Source organism: Enhydra lutris, unplaced genomic scaffold (genome assembly GCF_002288905.1).
Source record: "Enhydra lutris kenyoni isolate GAN:26980312 unplaced genomic scaffold, ASM228890v2 scaffoldscaffold19, whole genome shotgun sequence".
Classification (NCBI taxonomy): domain Eukaryota; kingdom Metazoa; phylum Chordata; class Mammalia; order Carnivora; family Mustelidae; genus Enhydra; species Enhydra lutris.
The window spans coordinates 32,123,138-32,145,196 of record NW_019154103.1 but is presented as its reverse complement, the minus strand read 5'-3'; the positions used below and the strand labels follow the sequence as shown (position 1 = coordinate 32,145,196).

General features: G+C 43.0%; 1 protein-coding gene across 2 annotated transcripts in view; it reads right to left on the bottom strand.

Annotated features, from left to right (window-relative positions):
- LOC111148294 (mannosidase alpha class 2A member 1) overlaps positions 1-20,297 on the bottom strand; it is a 168,898-nt gene extending 148,601 nt beyond the window's left edge. Inside the window, exon 1 of one of the 2 annotated variants that reach the window (XM_022504781.1) lies at positions 19,398-20,297. In XM_022504781.1, the coding sequence (XP_022360489.1) occupies positions 19,398-19,532 (135 nt within the window). In that variant the 5' untranslated portion in view covers positions 19,533-20,297. Of the gene's footprint in view, positions 1-15,578; positions 15,618-19,397 lie in introns of those variants that run through there. The other variant, XM_022504782.1, reaches the window with a different exon arrangement.
- Between the last annotated feature and the right edge of the window lie 1,762 nt (positions 20,298-22,059).

The following is a 22,059-nucleotide window of genomic DNA, read 5'->3' as shown; positions in this document are numbered from 1 at the left end:
TTCACGTATTGTTCCCCCATTTTCATCACAAGTAAATCTCTAAATTGAGAACAGGCACCACAGCTGTTTTATTCATCACTGTACCCTGATGCCTAGCACAATGCCTGATGCACAAAAGAATTACAAATATTTACGGCAGGGTGAAGAAAGAAAAAAAAAAGTAACATTTTTTTCTAAGACAAGGCAGTATTAAATGCCATTTTTTGGCACACAGCTTACACCAAAAATAATATGAATAAAAATAAAACAGTCTAACAATTTTTTTAAGAAAGAAAATTCACAAAAATCTTCACTGTGACCCAAAAAGTAGATAAGAATGAGAAAGAAAGTCCTAAATTATAGGGTGATCTTCACTGACTGAGAGGGAAATGATATAGAAATTGAGCTATGTTTGGCCACAGATTGACAATCATGACCTTGTGAGTAGGGTAGACTATGTGGCTCCTCTTTGAGGGCAGGCAAAGATTATGGACTCTGTAGTTTGAAACCAAAAGTTTCAATGTTCACTACTATCAGTAATCATAGCTCACTGGGCTCTAATTTCAACTGATGCGGGGGATGAAGAGGGTTTGGTAAAAGAAACCAAGGTTGATTCTGAAATTCTTCCTACCATAGTAGTGGTAAAAGATCTTCACTCAACGAAATCAAGTTTCTAGTTAAGAGAATGATAGAGAGGGCGCCTGGGTGGCTCAGTGGGTTAAAGCCTCTGCCTTCAGCTCAGGTCATGATCTCAGGGTCCTGGGATCAAGCCCCGCATCGGGCTCTCTGCTCAGCAGGGAGCCTGCTTCCCCCTCTCTCTCTGCCTGCCTCTCTGCCTGCTTATGATCTCTCTCTCTCTCTGTCAAATAAATAAATAAAATCTTTAAAAAAAAAAGAGAGAGAATGATAGAGAAAATATTATTTATAATATAATCACCAATGGTGGGATTTGAAAGAAACAAAATTTTACTGCAATACATATGTGTGTGTATGTATGTCGAAACTCCAGCTCCATACCACCTGTCATTCATGCCTTCTTTTCCTGCTTGTCAGATTTTGTTAGATTCAGTAAATCACTCCGTCACATCAATATCTTTTTGGACAGGGATTCTGTCATAAAATGTGCCCACAGTGTACCAATGTGATTGGGTAAAAGGCTCTAAGAGTAACCATCAGAAGCATCTGAAAGGCTGCTCAAAACTACAGATCCCAGGGGCCCCTAGGTGGCTCATTAGGTCAAGCATCAGATTCTTGGTTTCGGCTCATGTCATTATCTCAGGGTTGTGAGATGGGGCCGGGCCACAGTCGAGCTCCATGCTCAGCAGGGGCATCTGCTTGAAGATTCTTTCCCTCTGCCCCTTTCCCTGCATGTGTGCATGTGCGCTCTCCCTCTCTCTCTCCAATAAATAAATCTTAAAAAAAAAAATTACAAATCCTGGGGATCCGCCCCGGAATCTTGGGAAGGGTCCCAGAAACTGCAATGTTTATGCTCCACAGGTGACTCTGGTGATCAGCCAGGTTTGGGACCTACACCTCCAACCTCATGCATGTCAGCAAAATACTTTAGATAAGCCATTTGGCAAATCACCCCTAAACTACTCTAGAGGGTGACATAAATCACAAACCTGCACCCTCTGATAATCTGCTTAACTGGATATTAATTCTCCTAATTATCCTTGTACCAGATTCCTCTATTTTATGCTTTAGGATATTATACCTCACCACATTTTTATTTTTAGTAACTGCAAATAATGATTATCTTTAGTTTTAATAACTCCTTTTACCAGATAAAGATAAGGGCAGTTTAGCTGAACGGTGAAGCACAAGAGCTCTGGGTCAGACTACGTGGGTTCTAATCTTCAGTTTGGCACTTAGTAACACTGTGACCTTGGGGAAGTAACTTAACTTTCCTGGACCTCAGTTTCCTTTATAAGCAAAATGCAATGCTAACACCTATTGCTTGGAATGGCTGCAAAGAACTTAGCACAGAGCCTGCTACCAAATAGGCATTCAAGAAGACATTACTTCTGCTGTTGCTGGAACAAAAAACTATGGCTTTCTAAAATCACTTTGTTTTTTGGGTTTTTTTTTTTTAAAAGATTTTATTTACCTATTTGAGAGAGAGAGAGAGAACAGAAGCAGGGGGAGGGGCAGAGGAAGATGGAGAAGCAGACTCCCCACTGAGCAGGGAGCCTGATGTAGGGCTCTATCCCAGGACCCCAGGATCATGACCTGGGCCGAAGGCAGACGCTTAACCAACTGAGCCACCCCAGAGCCCCTAAAATCACTTTGAATGGTACAACTTTTCAGGGCACAACAACTGTGATAAGAACAGACTCTAAAGTTAAGCCAAGAGTAATGTCATCAAAATGGCAGCATGGGAGACCCCAGCCTCCATCCTCCCACAAAGATCAACAATGAAACAGCTATCCATGAACAAAAACAGCTGTGGGGCAGCTCTGGAGTCTACTTATAAAACTTTAAAACAGAGTGGAACAAAAAATCTGAAAATAACCACACAGGAAAAAAAAAAAAAAGACTGCTTCATTTTGCCTGCATCATCCCATCCCCCAGGGCGGCAATGCTCAATGCCAAGAGGGAACTCCCCACCTAGAAAGAGTTCCTCTTGCTAAGAAAGAAGAGCAGGGTCAAACAGGTTTCCCAGCCACTGGGAGCACCAACCACCCAAAGAGACACAGAGAGACAACTAGGAACAAGGAAGAAAAGCAGGAGCTACCAATAGTAGCCACACAGCATGAACAAGAATGGTTCACAGTGACCTGCTCTACAGACAAACCTAGCTTTCACCACCGAAGGAACCAAGAGCCAGCACAGCTGCTATGGAATCCCTGCAGATTTTACCAGTTTTCACACCCCTTGTATTGGCATTTGCTAATGCCACCTGTGGCCCTCCTGCTCTCTCCCCACCAAGCCCCTCTGGAACCTAGGAACCACGCCAGCAGCCAGCTCAGGCCTCTGTGGCTGCTAAAGTGCAAGACTCCAGCCCAGACCCACATGGCTGATCCCCACTGCCATGGAGTTAACCCCTCCAGCTATGCACATACATGCTGCCAATCTGACACTTGTCACCAGCCTCCACACATTCAGGAGGAGACTGCAACAATGGGAGAGCAAGTTGATAGCCAGAGCCTCCACAGCTACTTGTGAACATGGATGAGGTCCTGTCTTCGGTCACTAGTCTGCACCATCATCCTCTCCTGGCATCAGACACTCCAGCTGTGCACAGCCCATCCCTAGCTTGACTTCCATTGCCAGCCTCCACTGCTGTGTGCCTGTGGTGAGACTGAGCAGTCATGGTAGTACCCATCAACCACCTGGGCCCCTGCAACTACCAGGGCACTCACCGTTGGCCCCAGCTTTGCTGCCTCCCTTGGATCCCACCACTACATGCATGTGTGCAACAAGCCCCTGCCACTGCACAGGTCTCTACAGCTCAGCAGGTGCACACAACCAGCTTTGGCCACCACTGCTGTCTTCCCTAGCCCCTGTCACTGGGCCTGGAGGTGCCAGTGAGGACACAAGCAGCCCTCGCAGCCACCGCTGACACCCTGGAGCATTTGCCAAGGATCACGCAGTTGTCAAAGCTGTAGACCCCAGCAACCTGAGCCAAAGAGACATCATGCCACCTCAAAAGGGATGTTACCATGTGCCCTTGAACTTGGTGTCCTATACCACTAGAGCTGGAGTCACAGGTGCTAGACCTGGGGGCACGCTGGGTTCACTAGCATGCTCCAATGTCCCCTCTCCCACACAGCTAAAAGGCTTCCCTTGCCAAAGTCAGTCCATAAAGTCTGGAAGAGGTGACTTCTTCTTCAAAAGCATAAACACCTGTGCAAAGTTAAAAGGGATCACTAAAACTCAGGAAAACGTGACTACCAAAAGAATATAGTAAACCTTTCCAAAATGGAAATATAGCTATCGCCCAACAAATAATTTAAAATAATGTTCTTAAAGATGTTCAGAGTTACAAGAGAATATAGATAAAAATTTAATAATATCAGGAAAACAATTTAAGAACAAAATGAGAAGTTCAACAAAGAGACGGAAAACATAAATAAGAACCAAACAAATTTTGGAGTTGAAGCAAACAGTGATTGAACTGATGTCAACAAAAAGCTTTAAGACTTGACCAAGCAGAAGAAAGAGTAAGTGAACTCTAAGAAAGATCAATTGAAATTATCCAATCAAAGGAAGAAAAATGAAAAAGGAATGAAAAAGAGTGAAGAAAGCATACATCATCTGTAAGATACCAACAAAAGACTAATAAGCAATCTGCAAATTATTAGAATTCAAGGACAGAAAAGAAGAAGGAGGCAAAAAAGCTTAATTAAAGAAACAATGGCTGAGAACTTCCCCAATATGAAGAGATATGGATATTCAGGTTCATGGAACCAAGAAGTCACCATACCAAATCAATTTAAAGAGATCCTCTCCAAGACACATTATAATAAAAGTGTCAAAAGTCAAAGAGAATCTTAAAAGCTGTAAGAGGGGGAAAAAATGAACCTCCATTAGACTATTGGTAGATTTCTTAGCAGAAACTTTATAGGGCAGGAGATAGTGAGATGATACATTCAAAGTACTGAAAGAAGAGAAATGCCAACCAAAAATATACCATCTGACAAAGTTGACCTTTAGAAATGAAAAAGAGGTACAGATTTCCCCAAACAAAGGCTAAGGTGGAATTCATCACCACAGCACCTGCCTTACAAGGAATGCAGAAAATAGTTCAAGCTAAAATAAAACACACTAGTTAGTAACATGAAAGCCTATGAAAATATAAAACCTACTGGTAAAAGTTAAGCATACAGTCAAACTCAAAATAATACTTCAATATGGTGGAGTGTCAGCCATTTAATTATACAGTTAAATGGTTAAAGGACAAGAGTATTAAAAATAACTATAGCTACAATATTTGTTAATGGAAACACAACAGAAAAAGATGAGCTGTGACATAAAAACATAAAAGGGAGGGTAAAATAATAAAAGGGTAAAGTTCTTGTATGTGATCAAAGTTGTTACCATAAAATATATGTTATATCTATAAAATGTCTATGTAAGTGTCATCGTAACCACAAAGCAGAAAACCATAGCAGATGCACACAAGATGAGGAGAAAAGAATCAAAGTATACCACTATGGAAAATCACCAAGTCACAAAGGAAGGCAGCAAGAGGAAGAAAGGAACATGGTATCTACAAAAAAGACAATCAATAAAATGACATAAGTTCCTACCTATCAATAATTACTTTAAATGTAAATGGACTGAATTCTCTACTCAAACGACAAAGAGTGGCTGGATAGATTAAAAAAAAAAACCAAAAATCAAACAACAAGACTAACTGTATGCTGTCCATAACAGACTCACTTCAGGTTTAAGGACACGCATAAATCCAAAGTGAAGGGATGGAAAGAGATGGTCTATGCAAGTATATGTGTACACACACACACACACACACACACACACACACACACACTTGAAAACTATTCAGCCATAAAAAAGAAAACTTTCATTTATGACAACACAAACGGACCTTGAGGATACACTAAGTGAAATAAGTCAGACAGAAAATGTCACATACTGTATGATATCACTTACATGTGGAATCCAAAAGAGTTGAAGTCAAAGAAACACAGTAGAATGGTAGAGCATGGAAGGGGAAATGCAGAGATGTTGATGAAAGGGTATAAACTTACAGTTATTTAAAAAAACAAAAAACAAAAACTCCTTTCAATTATAAGATGAGTCAGTTCTGGGAATCCACTGTACAGCATGATGATTATAGTCAATACTGTATTACATACTTAAAGTTGCTAAGAGAGTAAATCTTAAATGTTCTCATCATAACAAAGAAATGGTAATTATGTGACATGATGGAGATATTAGCTAACACCATGGTAATAACCATTTTGTAATATATGAGTGTATCAAATCAACACATTGTACAACTTATACTTAATACAGTGTTCTACATCAATTATATCTCAATAAAGCTGGAAAATAAAATAAGATAAAAAATGAAGCCAAGCCAATTATGAATTATAGCTCCACTACCCCAGTGAATCTCTGGGCAAAGTATATAACTTTCCCGTGCCTGTTTCCTCATCTGTAAAATGAGGATAATGAGTAATACCTCACCCACAAGGTGGTTATGTATATGTGCTGCCGAAGCGAGCACCACAGGGTGGTTATGAGTGTTCAATTAGTGAGCACATACAAATGAGTTTAGTTTAAAGAGAGTCTGGTGTGATAGGCAAAAGGATGGCCATCCCAGTGATGTTCAGGTTCTAATCCCTGAAACCTGTGACTCTATGACTTTACATGGCAAAAGGGACTTTGCTGATGTGGTTAACTTAAGGATTCTGAGATGGGGCGACTGTCCTAGAATACTGACAGGCCAATGTAATCATGTGGGTCCTTATGGGGGAAAAAATGGGAGATGGGAATCAGAAGCAGAGGAGATACAAAGAAGGAAGAGGAAGTCAGAGTGATGCCATGCTGGAGGAGGCCTGGAACCAAGGAATGTAGGTAGCTTCTAGAAGATGGAAAGGATGAGGCAACAGATTCTCCCCTAAAGCCTCCGGAAGAGAGGCAGCCATGCCAACATCTTGAGTTCAGTCCAGTAAGACCCATTTCAAACTTCAAATCCTCAAAACTGGAAGACATAGATTTTTCTGTTTTAAGCCACTCCGTATGCTTTGTGACAGCAACAATAGGAAACTAACGTAGCCAGTAAAGAGCTGACCCTATATAAAGAAAGTTTCCACTGGCTGGTCCTCTTAGAGGAAGTCCGTCCAAATTCCCATCAGAGAGTTGGACAGCTGTGAGCCTCTGCAGCTGAGAGCCCCTGCAATGGAGCAATGAGAGGTGAGAGCATGTGACTCTACAACCTGTCTCCCGGTGGCATGTTTTGGTCTCACGAGGCTCTACACCTATCTTTGACCAAAGGAGGTAGGAAAAGACTTAATAGTTAAAAATATTTTTCCAGGAAAGAAACATCAACATCTTCATCTTGGACCATTTTAGGGTCAATGAACAAAAAGTGTTTTAAGGCTACTCCGGAGCTATGGTGGGGCAATCGGGAGTCAATGCCGAGGTGGCTTGGATCGAGGCGGTGGAGGAAAGCAAAAGGCTGTGACAAGACAGATGAGCTAGGAAAGGGAGGTACAGAGAAAGAAGAAAAATAGCCGTTGTGGGTTTTTGTTTGTTTGTTTGTTTTACTGAGGCAAGTGGGAAGAAGATGGGTGGCATTTTAGGGAAATCAGGAGCGAGCCCCGGGAAAGGAGCAGAGGGAGGGGCAAAGGTTCTGTTCCGGAACTAGGAGACAGCTCAACGGCAACGTGACGTAGACACGACGTCTCAGAGTCAGAAGAATCTATATTTGAGTGGTCAGTACAAATAGGAATTTAAAGCAGTGGTGACAAATGGGGATCACCTACAGAGAGTGCCCAGATCTGCCTTTAATAATTGCAAAAGGCTCACCAGGCAATTCTCACACATCCCCGGTTAAGAACCACAGTATTAAAGCTAAATATAAAAACAGTGATTTGGTAAAAGAGAGTCTGTTTTTCCAGCAGGGGTGTCACCGTTCCCGCAGTAGCTCCAAGTCAGTCAGCCGCTATTCAACTACACAGAAGAATCCTGCTATTTATATTCAGTCAGATCGCAGGCACCTAACAGGAAGGCATTCTGGTTTCATAAAAAGACAAGAAACCCCTCAATGACCACCCCACCTCTTAAGATGTGCGGTGCTGAGGCCAGAAAGAGTGTGACCTGAGGCTGTGGCCACAGTCGTGTATGTAATACTACAGTTTCAACAAGCCACAAACCACAGTGACAAATGACCTTTTAATGGTGTTTTCCAGACCTGAAGCTTATCATGCCTGAATCTCTTCCAAGGTATTATTGCCTTTGTGCTTCCACTGGCCCATTCAAAGAAATAAATGTACTCACCATATGAGCACAAAGAGCACTTAATTATGTAACACCTTGCCAAAACACAGGAGCAGTGGGCTTTGCCTTGGCAAATCGTTACTCATCAATCTCACACCTGCCTACGTATGACATTAGCAGAACCTACTCAGGCGCAGGTATACGAGAGTGCCAAGTGACGGTGAAGGAAAGAGCTGGGACTTCAGGCTCACCATGCCTTGCCCCAGGAGGGGACCCTCAGGACTCAGACGTTGCCCCTGAATCACTGTGCCTCCCAGCCATGACCTAGAGTAACAACAGGCCACTCCAGTTTCCCCCACCTTTGTGAACCCCATCCTCTCACCATCCTCCAAAAATGTGGTCAAGGACTCCAGTTGCTGGCGCTGTGTCCAGGCTCCAGGATGCAGCTCTGTCTCCAGCCAAGGGTTTCCAGATGTAAATGGAGATTAGAACCATAAGGGCCCCACCCACACCACCTCCATGCAGTTGCACAGAAACCACCTCCAGCCAAGGCCACATTTCAGATCCAACGCTACTGTGTATAAAGTAAGATGCCCCAAAACAGCTATCTCTTTTAAAACGATTATTGTAACAAGGGCTTGTAAGTACAACATGTTTCAATTATAAAATATTTTCATACAGTGCAGCTTTATAACTTTCAAATACATTTAATAACTGCAATTAAGTGGTGCTAAGCAAATTAGGTGTTGACTAATAAAATTCTTTAATTCAGCACTTCCCGAACTGTTCTGTGGAACATTTCCTTTCTTTACAATTTTTTTGGAAATTATTTTTTTGAAAACCACACTAATTTTACTTCTACAACGTATTTTTAATATACTTTTATTCTTATACATAGCCCTTACACATAGGACCATTTCTTATAGCCAAAAGCTATGTCAACATACGTCAACACCTATGTCGACAGTGTATCCTTCCCAAAAACATGCATGAATGTTCTTAGGATATGCTTTCGGATAGCAACAATTCCCAGAGAACTAGGGTCATGCTGTCTTATGTCATCTGGTCACTGACTGCTGATCTATGTTGCTAATCTGTCTTACATTTTTTAAGCTATGCCTACCTTTATGCACAAGGGTTGTTATTATGTACTATTTATACCACCTAATTTCATTCTGCATGGATGAATGACATACATTGTATTTTAGGATCTGATGATAAAAGTTCCATCAACATAAGTTTACCCAAGTAATTTTCAGAAATACATTAATGTAAAAAGAGTACAATGGTTGGTAGTGGAAAAAGCAAATCAACCTGAACAGTGTTAGTCTATTAAAATAAATGCAACTGACATGTGTAAGACAGTTTTTCATACAGAAAAGTTTTGGGGAGCCCTCTGAAGACAGTGTTGTTTTAAATATATAAACAGCCTGCCTCCAATCTTATTTATACTAATCATTTTCTGAATAAGCCCATTCTGTTCCCTACAGACATGAGAAAAGTGTCTAGGCAAGCCCCATCTGAGTTATTATAAATTCTGAATTTCCTAACGTCTCATTTCAAGCAGCAAATATTCTATAGTTTTACAAAGCCTTACTACAGACTTCCCAAAAGTCCATCTGAACCATTCAATCTATAAGGGCAAGGTGGGGCACGGTAAACACCACAGAAGCAACAAACCTAACAGTAAGGCACAGTAGGATATGTTAAAATATAATGAAAACAGATTTCTAAGTATCATACAATCAGCTATCAAGATAAGTTAAGGATACAAAATTTCTCAGGTTCTTTTTAAGTCTTTTTTCTTTATTTTAAACAATTATTGGTTAGGTCTTTTCCCTTAAAGTTTTAAGAAATATCCTGCATTTCAAGTGTTCTTGTCATTGTAGGGCCCTACAAGTTTTCAAAAGTTGGCCTTGGGCCATAGACAGTTCTTATCTCTTCAGTTTGAGGGGGGAGGAGGGTGTGGTCAGCCCCTAATGAAAAAGGAATGGCTCTTCTTTACTATCAACAAGAGGTAGTTTGGGGGTACACAGAAATCTGTCTGATCTTCAAAACAACCTTAAGCTATGAATCCCCTATTTCAAGTGTTGCCTTTTGATCTTTAATAAATCCATCTCTCTTTATCTCTCTCTCTCTCTCACACACACACACACACACACACACACACACACACAGAGTAATCTATTTTCTGTTCTTATAACCTAGGGAAAAAAAAATTACTTCACTCCATAATTTGGGCCAAAAATGAGAAGGGTCTTTTTTAGTTTCCTACTGTAATGCTTCTTTGAAATCTTTCTTTATGATGGTCTTATCTTTTCTTAGGTATGCTGATCAATGAGCTGGTTTCTGACAATTTGAATACAAGCTGCTTCATTTTATTAGCATCTGCTACACAATCATCTTAATACGAGAAGCATAGCTTTTGGCTATAAGAAATGTTCCTTGGCTGTCTGCTCTATTCTCACAAAGCACAGTCCCGAGTGAGCTCATCTTCTCTATGCTGCTGACTACCAGATCAGCATCTCCCTTCCCTCACCTCTCACTCGGGCACTGCAGCCCCCTTGGCTATTCTACTAACATCCACCTCATCATACACGAACCTGAGGTTGCCTCCCCAAACCAGGTTATCTTCCAAACTATCCCTTTCTGCAAGGGGTATTAGCTCATTCTCCAAATGCCCCAAAGGAAAAAGGTGGGAAAAATTGTTTCATTCAAGCCACACACCCTTTATAAAAATCTGTGAGAAAGCCCTGATGCTTCTTTGTCACAAAATGTCTGCACATTTTCCTCTTCCTCTTGTTTCTAGCCATTTCGATACTGGTATAGGGATTTAGTGCCTTATGTCTGTATTACCTTAAACAGATTCTCAGCTGCCTTGCTGCTTCTGAGTCTTCCTACACACTGCTACCAGAATAATCTAGATTGAATACTCTTAGCTCCCTTCCAGGTCTAAAATTTTCTATGAAATTAATTCTCCAACACGGCTTTTCCCAAGCAGCTTCCTAACATACTCAATAACTTTCAGTGGCTCACTATCAACTGACTCATGTAACTTCTCAGACTGGCTCCCGGGACAATTCACAATCTGATCCCAAACTACCTACCATGTCTTCCCAACCACTTCCTACAAGCACCAAAGACTCCAAATCAAACCAATCCCCTCACCTCTTCTCATGATTCCAGGCTCCTTCAAGACCCAAGCCTTAAGCTCATAACTCCACACTAAGATGTTCTTTCCCCCTGCAAAGTCCTACCCAATCAGAAAAGCCGAGTTCTGGTTCCAGGTCCTTTGGTCAACTTGAGCCAGACCATTACCAGAACTTAGTATTGAATTTCCTTTCAGGCCTCTGCCCTTATACCAAGAATTGAGGTCATGGACTCTTATTTTATTCTTAGCTCTTATATGCCCAGAACCTACAACAGTTCCTGATACATGACGGCTACTCCATAAATCTCTGTTCACTGGCAATAACTAGCATTTACTGAACACATACTATGTGCCAGGCACTGTTCTAACTCTTTTAATGAGTAATTAAATAACACTCAGCTGTCTCTAATTGTTTCACAAATGAGTTTCACAAATGACCGCCTCAAATAACTAAGATGCTCTTGCAAAGCAAGAAACATTATCTAGTACATCTATCATAATTTCCATAGTACCTAACGCAAAGTAAATCGCAAATATGTGCTGAGTAAAGTACTGAATTATAGGCCAGGATGCATACCCCAGGTATGCTATGACTGGTTATGGGAACCAGGGCAAATAGATGAAGCCTGGTTTATGTGTCTCAGTGTCCTTCTCTGAAAAATCAAAGATTAAATTATCTGATCTGGAAGGACCCTCCCTACTCTAAAATTCTCTGACTTTTTATATTATGACTTTTCTAGGGGTACTGGTAACCATTAAGAGAATGACTAGCTCCATAGATTCTCAAAATGCAAATTCAGGACTTTTTTAGGGAGAAAGTAATTCTGAGAACAATTCACATTCTCTGGCTTCCATCTTCTAATGTTCCATCAGTAAAAATGTCACCACAAAGGCCAGGACCCACAAATCCCCACATTTTTTCATACTTGTGATATGAAAGAACAGGAGTGAATTGCTGCGAAGTCTGTCTTCAGCCCCGAAGTACAGCCTCACCTGCAGGAGGAGAGCTTTCCCCATCACAAAACACAATCAATCCTGGAAGAAAACATGAATTTAAAAGAAAAAAAGTCACTAGCAAATTCCTCAGCTCTCAAGGCTCCTGATTCAGGACAATGAGGTTCACTGGTAGGACTAGGTTACATCTGGGGCTTGTTCTGCCCTTGGAAAAAACGTTTCATTTCTCTTGACTCCTAGATGCAAGAGACTTTTTCCTTCTGCAAATGAAGCCAGTGAGAAATCCACGTGCATGTGAAAAATGCTGAAATGCATACATTTAAAAATGGAAAGACAATGCTTAAAAATTGCAATACTACTCAATGAGATTCATTAAACTCATTTTTGTTGGGACTAAGTGTACTGCAATTAAATGATGATAGTGAAATCTCTGAGAACATAAATGGGGGTGTTGGCCTATGCCAAAAGGAAAGAAGAAAGTCGCACATAACCTTCAAGAAGCATGAAGAAGTATCAAAATTAGCAAGAATGTATTACTCTTTGAAGACTAGCAGTCCAGGGCCCCTGCAGACATCCTGGTAGTTCTCCGCCTCCAAGCTGAGTAGCCTTCAGGGTCCCAGAGAGGACTGTCACCTTCCATCCTGATTGGACACGGGCTCTCCCTCCACAATCTAAACCCAAGCTGTCCGATTAGGCTCAGAATTCAGCCCATCTGTGAATTACAGCCAATCCCGAATACAATAAAGCTACGGTTTCTGATCTTGAGACTATGGATCAATTTTGTACTGTTCATGCCCCAGAACCCTCCATCCCACAGCAGTCTTGTAGTGAGAAGCCTGCAGGTGATCGAAGGGAAACAAATTAAACATGTCAAGCATGTCCATGCTCCAGCACAGAGGTTCCCCAAGGGTACCTGGGAAATCTATGAAACACGGATATAACACCAGTTTTAAACCACAGTCTCAAAACACAAACTAAGTTTCACTAATGCTTATCTAATAACCAGGTGACAAGAATTTTGTTTTCAATACACACCTCTGCTTCAACGGATCTAACCACACTATTTGCCTCTAATGTTAATAATAGAGAAATACAGTTTAAATCTGGGACTGGCAAACTTTTTCAGTCAAGGGCCAGACAGCAAATATTTTAGGCTTTGTGGGCCAGAGAGTTTCTGTGGCAACTACTCAGCTCTGCTCAACTCTCATGGTACAGAAGCAGCCAGAGATGATTTGTAGAGAAACGAGTGTGACCACGTCATGAAATATTTAACCATTTGAAAACAAGAACCATTCTTAGCGTGTGACCCCACAAGAACAGGTGGTGGGCCAGATTTGGCCCACAGTTAGCTGACTTAGGCAGAGTTCAAGACCAGAGACTTTGGGGACAAAAAAAGGAAGGAGAACATCTGCCAAGAACTTCATTCTTTTCCTACCCCACTTCCACCGTCCTTTCTTTAAAAAGGGCTATTTAAAACAAAATGAATTGAACAAGAAGGAAATCTCCGTCCACTTTATTTTCCAGTTTCTGTTCCTGCTTTTTCTCAAGAAGGAATACCAAATGCAGTAACTCGAATCATCAGCATTAACAGAAATAAAGCTTACTTAAAAAACCTTCAAACATCTCAAATTATGTTTGTGTATGACTTTTATACTACCTTATTAGTGATCAGTGTGTCTTTCCTTCTGTCCTAAAAGATAAGGGGACTAAAGCTGGACTACTTTCAACCTCTAATTCAACCAGCAAAAAGTAAAAGGTGATCTATTTACTATCACCTAGCCATGAAATTTTTCTCAGAATAAGTATATTCAATTTTAAAAAAGGAAATTTCATTATAATAATCCTCTATTTTTTCTTTAATTTACATATGAACGTAATATCTACCCTTGGATTTTCTCCAACATACTGCAATTTAGAATCCTGAAAACATAAGTGCATTTTTAGGCATTCAGAGAAAGGATATACCAAAAAATGCTAGTTATCCTTTTGAGTATTAGAACTAAGCCTTCTGATCATTCCTTCCTAAAATGCAAACTGATATAACACAGTGCCAGGGATATAAAGAATAGGCCTTTGGCTAGACTGCAGCGAAGTGATTTTCAACAGGTTTATTCCCCCTCCTCCCCAGAAAAGATTTAGCAATGTCTGTAGACCTATTTGGTTGCTACAACCAGGAGAAGGAAGAAAGGTGTTTCTGGTTTATACTCGGTAGAAATTGGGATGCTGCTAAGCATTCCACAATTCACAGGACAGACCCTACACCAAAGAATTATCCAGCCCCAAATATCAATAGCTATGAGTTTGTGAGGCAAAGGTAGAGTATTAAAGTTTTAAGCTAAAGTGCTTCGAAGTTGATCTTTTACTTAGAAAATGGTGTGTTAGATCTACAAATTCAACAAAGTATTTCCTAGATACCTATTATGAGTTTTTCTGCATAAAAACACAAATAACATTACATTTTATATACTATCTCACGACAGAGTTACAGTTCAACCTCAGGAGACTTAGTCCATTCAAATCAAATGATTTCCTGCCTATCATAAGGCAAATCTGGCAATTCTCAAACACTAAGTGTAAACACAATTCAGTACAATCAACCCTCAAATTTGTTTGAACCTCATCATGGTTTCAACCTCAAAATTAGCAGCTTGGCTTGAAGTTTACAACTGAAACAGAAACCCATTTTAGTCAAAATGGTCTAACTTCATGTTCCTGATCAACTTGCTAATCACAACTGTAAAAAGAAGCAAAATCCACTCTTTAGGAGTTCTTCCTCCTCTCTTCAGTGCTGTGTGTACTGTAAAAGCTGATGCGACCTGGAACTTGACCACCAAGACAGAACGGGACAAAAGCATAGGTAAGGCCTTTAAAATCCAGCACCCAGCGATCCTATCCCAAGCTGTTGAATATCCTCACATTTTCTTAAAGATCTCTCTGGAAGAGAGGGAACAACAAGGTAAAACTAAGACCACTGAGCTAAAAAATGAAAACTGAAGCAAGGGATAAGTAGCTGCTACTGAACTACTACTACTAGGAAAAATCTCAACACTTAACTCCAGTCTGTCAAAAAAGGCCAAAGTTTTAATAGCTATCACAAAATACAAAAGCTGACTTAAAGTAAAAACAACCAAAAAAGTGGTGATTTTAGTCAATGTGCCCACAGTGCAGATACCCTTTAATGCTAATTAATGAGTCAGAGAGAAAATGCCCTTCAGATAATTAGGATTGCAACATCTCCCAAACAAAAGTATTTGTTTAGTCCCTGAGAGCAGTGCTGATCTGGGAAAAACAAATTCAATTCAATTAAAAAAATAATAAACTTAAGCCTTCAGACTAGATGCACGGATGTACTCACAGCTATTGTACAGGAAGTGAGCTTATGTTAGGCAAGGGGGTCCAGCAAAATTGCTGACTGACCGAAAGAGGTGGTGGTGTAGACCAGCCTCTCCAGATGCTTCTATGTTCTTGCATTCTTCCTTCAGTGCCTGCTTGCCACCGCTGTTAAAGTTCCATCACTTGCCAAAGTCACAGATCTCAAACATTATACCCTCTACAATGAAACTAACTCCCTTACACATACCTGCACAAACCTCAGCGACAAAAGTTCATGGAGTGCACTAGAGTATGCAGAAGCAAGGAAGATCATGTTTTTCTATATATCATCTTTAGGATTCTCAGATTTCTGAAAGCAAAAAAAAAAAAAAACAACTGGAAGACTAAAATCAACTTTTATCAAACATCTACTATGGACTCTTTAAAAAGTACTAGAGATGTAAAACATTTAAGCATATTTTTATATGTGTTTATTCACAATGAAAGTTAAAATCCAAAAGGCCTGAGTGGCACAGTCCCTTAAGCGACCATCTCTTGATTTTGGCTCAGGTCATGATCTCAGGGGTCGTGAGATCAAGCCCAGCATCAGGGTCCACACTGGGCATGCAGCCTGCTTAAGATTCTCTCCTTCTTCTACCCCTCCCTGCCTCTAAAAAAAAAAAAATTCCAAAAGGCATAAAAGTCTCCACATTCCAAAGTCTTTTAATCAAATATCTTAAAGACAGTCTCACTTTCTTGTTTGATAATTGTTATATGAGCAAAGAAGTCTAAACTTCACTTACACATTTTCTATCAGAGTTCTAATCTCTGAAGACACTTCTAAGAGTTAATATTAATCCTTATGGTCATAGTCTACACTAATTATTCAAAAACTGATTGTTATACAAGATCTGATTTATTAATTTAATTCTCCAGATCCAAACTGAAGACATTAATAAGCAATCTATTACATACAATGTAGATAGTAAGCAAATTGTGAAATCTGCTTATAAGAAATGATGAAGAATTTCAGGACTTTAACAATGTTTTTCTTTTCCATCTATTCGAATTTTTATATTACCTCAAAGCATCTTCAGGGAATTAGGCCCTGGTCAGCCTCTTAACTACAGTGTAACTTTTATTAATTTTTCTAGCTGAGATTTATTAACCCTGAAATAGACACAGAAATATACACAGACAAGGCTGCCTGTTGCCTCCAAGTCTCAAAGAAATTCCCCAAAGAGCAAAAGGAAAAGCCTTCCAAAGACCATGTCAGAGGTAGGCTGTTCCTCCAGGGTGGGAAAAATGGAAGCACCTTGAGTTGGGCCTACTGCCACCCCAGAGTCTGGCCAAGTGGTGAGTAACACAGAATTGGAGGAGGAAGGGAAAAGAATGAAAGCCAGAGTAACAGCAAATAGATTGCTCTCCATCTAGGATGGCTTTAAAACATATCTTGCTTACCAGATAACATAATTAAAACATTTAAACATTTTAAAACGTATCTTGCTTACCACATTGCCTTAAAGAAACTAAAATCCTAAATCCTAAACTAAAATTCATGGAAATCAATCCCTTTCTAGATAAATCATTCTACTAGACACCAAAAACGATATATAGTGATAGACTAGCTTGCTTCAGATTGACCAAAGAAATGTAATATATTGCAAGCTAGTTTTGTTATGTGTGGTGTTCTCATCAAATTAAGGTTTACATGGGATTTAGAAGTAATGGAAAAAATTAAATCTGACTCAAAAGGCTGGATGCTGTGCTGCATAATAGTTTTCATTACAATGTTTAGCTCTAAAGTGAGCAACAAGACATTCCAGGAAAGGTATAAATCTCAAGTGTTAAACGTTTCAGAAAAAGGAGCACACTCGTTAGAGCTTCATAATGAAACTTCTTTACAAGAAAAAAAAAAAAAAAAAAGTCATAAACTAAGGAACCAGAGAACAACATGCTCTATCTTCCACATCAGATCTTTTCTGCAGGCAGACTGGGACCTAAAAAGTAGATAAAGAACTCTAAGAGTGTAGTATACTGGCTAGAAGCCTAGACTCCAAGGGCCATCTGTTCAAATCTCAGCTTTTAGCTGTGTGACCATGGGCAAGTTAATCTCTCTGTGCCTCAGTTTCCTCATCTACTGGGTGGTGGGGATCGAGTTTGTCCTGTAAGACACATAGGTTGATGTCAGGCATGTAAGAGGTTTACAGAGTGCTTATTCTGTCTGTTTGGGGATTCAGTGGTTCTCCAAAACTAAATCAGCAAAAAAGTGCTTTCTTCCTGAATCGAAAATCCAGTCCTAAAAAATCTGAGAATGTCAACTTTGAGCATAAAAAAATCCACCTTCCAAATCCTCTCCCCTTGCACACAAAACAGAAAACAGACAAGAGCCTTCTCTTCCAGCAGCCACTGTCATTTTTCATCAAACACATTCTGCTCTATCCAGAACTTAAGCCCCCTTAGGAGGACTAAGGCTGGATATTAAAATATTGGAATTAACTTTGCTTAAGATTTCCCAGTAACTGAATGAGTCACTCACTTCTTTAGAAACAGTAAAATGTCAAGGTTGCCAGAGAACCCCAGCCCCAGATGTTTGCATAAATCATTTCCAAGTGATCATCAAGTCAAAGCCAAAGGACATTATTCAAGATAACAGCTTAAGTAAAATATATCAGCTTTTATGATTTTACCTGTAATGAGGAAAATTCTGAAAATGTGATATGGGGTGGGGGAGGGAATCACAGCAAGTTTAGCGGCCAAATTATACATGTTAGGCAGGGCTTAGAACTCCTTTTTCTATGGCTTCAGAGGGTTTGCCCCATTTTAAACTTTTACTCAATCTCAGGAAGGCACTGGACAAACTATAAAGTCAAGATTTAAAGACATCCCATAGTGCTTATCTCACTGTATTTCCTAATTTTGACACGCGTTTACAATATTTTTAATACCTTTCACCTGCAAAATATTTCGAGGGCTCTGTACTGATGACAGGATCCACGAAGAGGTTTTTTTTGTTTTGTTTTGTTTTGTTTCACTTTCAGAATTCTGGTGAAGTTAGTGGTTTAGTTTCAATTGAATTTAAGCCTTTTGCCTTAATACATCACAAGAACAAATGGCAAGGATACTCTCTGGTCACTTACATTGTCACAAAAGAAAGAAAAACCCCGTCAGCTTGTTCAATATGTCTGAGTCAAGTAGTTGTTAGATCAGCTTGTCACGGTTTTGAGTTCTGCCGGTTCATTCATTAGAGAATACTATACAACACCCAGTTTTACTAAAATTTCTGAAGTGTACAGGTCATGGGCAAAGAACTTGAAACGAATCGCACACGCGGCACAGCATATTTCTAAACAGCCGACTGTCTCTGTTTGCTTATTTTTAGTAACTTTATATAAAGACTTAAGACGGGTGGTTTCCCAACTCGATGGAGAATTTGACCACTGGGCGCAGGACTGAGCGCCCCACAGCTTCCGGCTGGAGTATAACACGCGCTTCCCTACTGGGCTCCCACGTCTGCTCCAAACAAACCCTATGTAATAGCTGAAGAATGACGACACTAAAATCAACCCTACAGATTCACATCTAAGAGGTCTGCAACACGTAATAAACTTCTGCTTATTTCTCGAGAGACAGTGGGGTGAAAAAACAGACCAGACAGGCTCTGCCTGATCAATTTCCGCGACTGGGGGCGCTCGGGGGGGGTCTGTGCAGCTTAACCCAGTGTGGGCCGAGGGGCTGCCTAACAGTGGTAACCCGGCGCTGCTCTCCAACCGGCAGGTGCTCGAGACCATCCCAACAGGCCCGAATGCGAGTGCGGGAACATGGCCACTGCCCCTGAGCGCGATTCCGCCACCGCACGCTGCCCGGCACTTTGTTAACTCGGCCGCCCGGGAGGAGGAGGCTTCCCGGGTCGCGGTCACCGCCGTCCGAACGCTGCAGAGCCCCGGCTGGAGAAGGCTTGGATCCTCCTCCAGTTCGTCCTCGCCCTGCTCCGGCGCGGAGGCTCGGCAGGAGGGAGAGGTCGCGAAGCAGCGAGGAACTACGGGCCCCCACGCCTACCCTCGCAGAGCCCCACGCCGGTGCTTACCTGGGGAAAAGAGCCCTCGCGGCGCGGGCTCTTGGGGTAGTCTAAGTGACCCCGGTCCAGCATCAGGTAGAGCGAGAAGATCACCACACAGAAGATCGCGCTGCCGAACACGGTGAACTGGCGGCTTAACTTCATTTTTCCTCGATAGACTCGGGGCCAAGACACTGTCCTCACCGAAGAAGGAGGCGGACTGTGGACTCCTGCAAGCGGCCGCCGGAGGCTCCCTGCTCCCGGGCTCCTACTCTCTGCGCTTCTGGCTGCGGGTGCGGATCCCGACCGCGCTCCGCACCTTGCCTCCCGCGCCACCACACGCCCCCCGCCTTCGCCCGGGCCCACCGCCCTCCCTGGGGTCGGGCGTCCCTCCTAAGGCGGGACCCGCCTGCAGCCCGGAAGGGGCTCCCGCAAACTTGATCTCAAGCTCAGCGCCCGCACCCGGCAGCGTGCGCAAGGCAGGCAGAGAAGAGGTCGCTGTCCGGACTTCCTGCCACCGCCGCCCCGACCGAGTCAGCAGGAAAAGTTTTCTCGACGAGGGCAGGCGTGTCCCCCTCACCCAGGAGGTGCGGGATCAGCGGCTCTGGGGTCGACAGCACCGAGCTAGGTCCGAAAAGACTAGGGAAAAGGAACAGGGTCGGGAGGAGCCGGGCCCCACAACTTAGCGCCGGGACGGCCGGACCCGCCCCCGCGGCACCGCCTCCGCCAGAACGCCTTCCTGCTGCTGCCGGCGGCGCGGCCGCCGCCGCCGAGGCCAGGCCGGGGTGCACCCTGGGCGAGGGGACGAACGGATACGGCAGGAGTTTCCTCCGAGCGCGCGTCCGCCCGCCGTCCTCTCCCGCGCCCCCGGCGCCCCTTCCTCTCTCCTCCCGGACCCCGGCTGCGCGAGGAGGGCGCAGGGGGCGGGCGGCGGCGGCGCGCGGAGGAGGAAAAGGAGAGCAAGGAGAGGAGCGTCCCCGGAGAGAAGCCCGCTCCAGCTGCAGCCGCGAGTCGCCTTCCTCCTTTCCGCCCCGTAAATGCGGAGATGGCGGCGGCAGCTGCGAAAGGAAGCGCCGGTTCTCCAGCGCCACTCGGCGCTCCTACACCGCCCGCCACGAGCAAGAGGAAACAGCCGCCGCGAGGCGGCTGCTGGGTCAATAGGCGCCCGCAGCCCCGAAGCCGAACAGGCGGCTGGCCCCGCCCCCTCTCGACGCGCCGGGATGGGGGCGGGGCCTCCGGCGCCCAATCGCAGTGCGCCGTCCATCGGGCCCGCCCCGCGCCCGCCTTCCTGAGCCCAGGCGGAGAGAAGACCTCAGACGGCTTTTGTGAACTGGCAGGCAACCTGGGTGGAGGTGAGGCCCTCAGAGGCCTTCAGGCGCCAGCAGCCCCGGTTCTACAGGGGTGAGCTTTCTCCCCACTTCCTTTTCACTGCCCAGGTTTCCTGTCCTTGAGGACCCGGGCCTGGCGTGCCTGGGACGGCAACTCGGTGAGGAGCTGTAGAGATAGAGGAGAAAGGGGCTTTGCGTTCTGCCCAGACTCATCTTTTTATGGCACGAGAACCAGGGAGCTTTTGGTGACCTCTTGGTGAAACCTGAGGGTAAGGAGACTGCCAAACGACAGCTGGCTACAGAGTCTCTGAGTGGAGCCTAAGAAGTGATGCTTGTGCGGGTTATTTTCTGTTGCCGCGCTGTTCCAAATCCGCCCTTTTTGACTGCTCTGTGAAAATGCATCTGAGCCCTTTTAAGTTAAGTTTTCCTTTGCCCGCAGCCTCTGAAGCTTTGTCAGTAGAGGGCGCTGAAGAGACATTACAGGAAGAAAAGGGATTTTCTTGTGGGTTTTGGTGTACATGTAGGCAGGCACTTAGAGCGTACCTGGCTTTCTCCACTGCCAAGCTCCAATAATGCTTGGAGGTCAGAAGTTTTCCCCTTCATCCCTAACTCTAGTGCTTCTGTGGTGGAGGCGCTAAGGTGAGCCACTACCCCCTGAACATCTTTCCGGGCTCTCTAGAGACAAACTTTGTAGTAAGATCCACAGGGCATATTTCTGCAGGTGTTACTTCTCTGCCATTCAGTGAGAGGACTCTTCCCTCTCCCATAAAGTCTGGAGGAGTTGGAGACCCTTCTTGGGGAACGCTAGTTACCAGCCCAGGGGCTAGTTATAAGGTTAGCTCCTTATAACTGCTATTTGTATATTCTCGAGGGTTGTCTTCCCACTAGTGAATCTCTCATTAATTCTCTGTTATAGTTTAAAATGGTTTTTGCTTAAGCCTTTTTATTTTTATTAAGCTTTACCTGTAACCCCCAAGAGCTAGCCTTGGGAAGATGGGGTTAGGAATTTGGTTTGATTGGGCTTTTGGCCTGAGCTTAGCGCTGAACTCTTTGCCAAACGGAAATGAGATAGGAGTGATTCATGGCACACAGGGCCTTCAAATTAATCAATTGCCTGTGGCTGATTGTGATTGAAGGACCAACTGAAGCATGTGCCTGGAGGGGGTGGTGCCCAAGTGACAGTGAAACTTAACTGTTATGGCTGTACGGTGACTATAAGGATTGTGATGTGAGATGGATTCTTTTGAGTTCCTTTGAATACCTACAATGAGGAATGACAAGCACAGATCAAAGTTATGGCACGAGAACCAAAGTGCTTGTGTAACCATTCTAAAAGAGGCTCTTATTGTAGCAACAAAAACGGT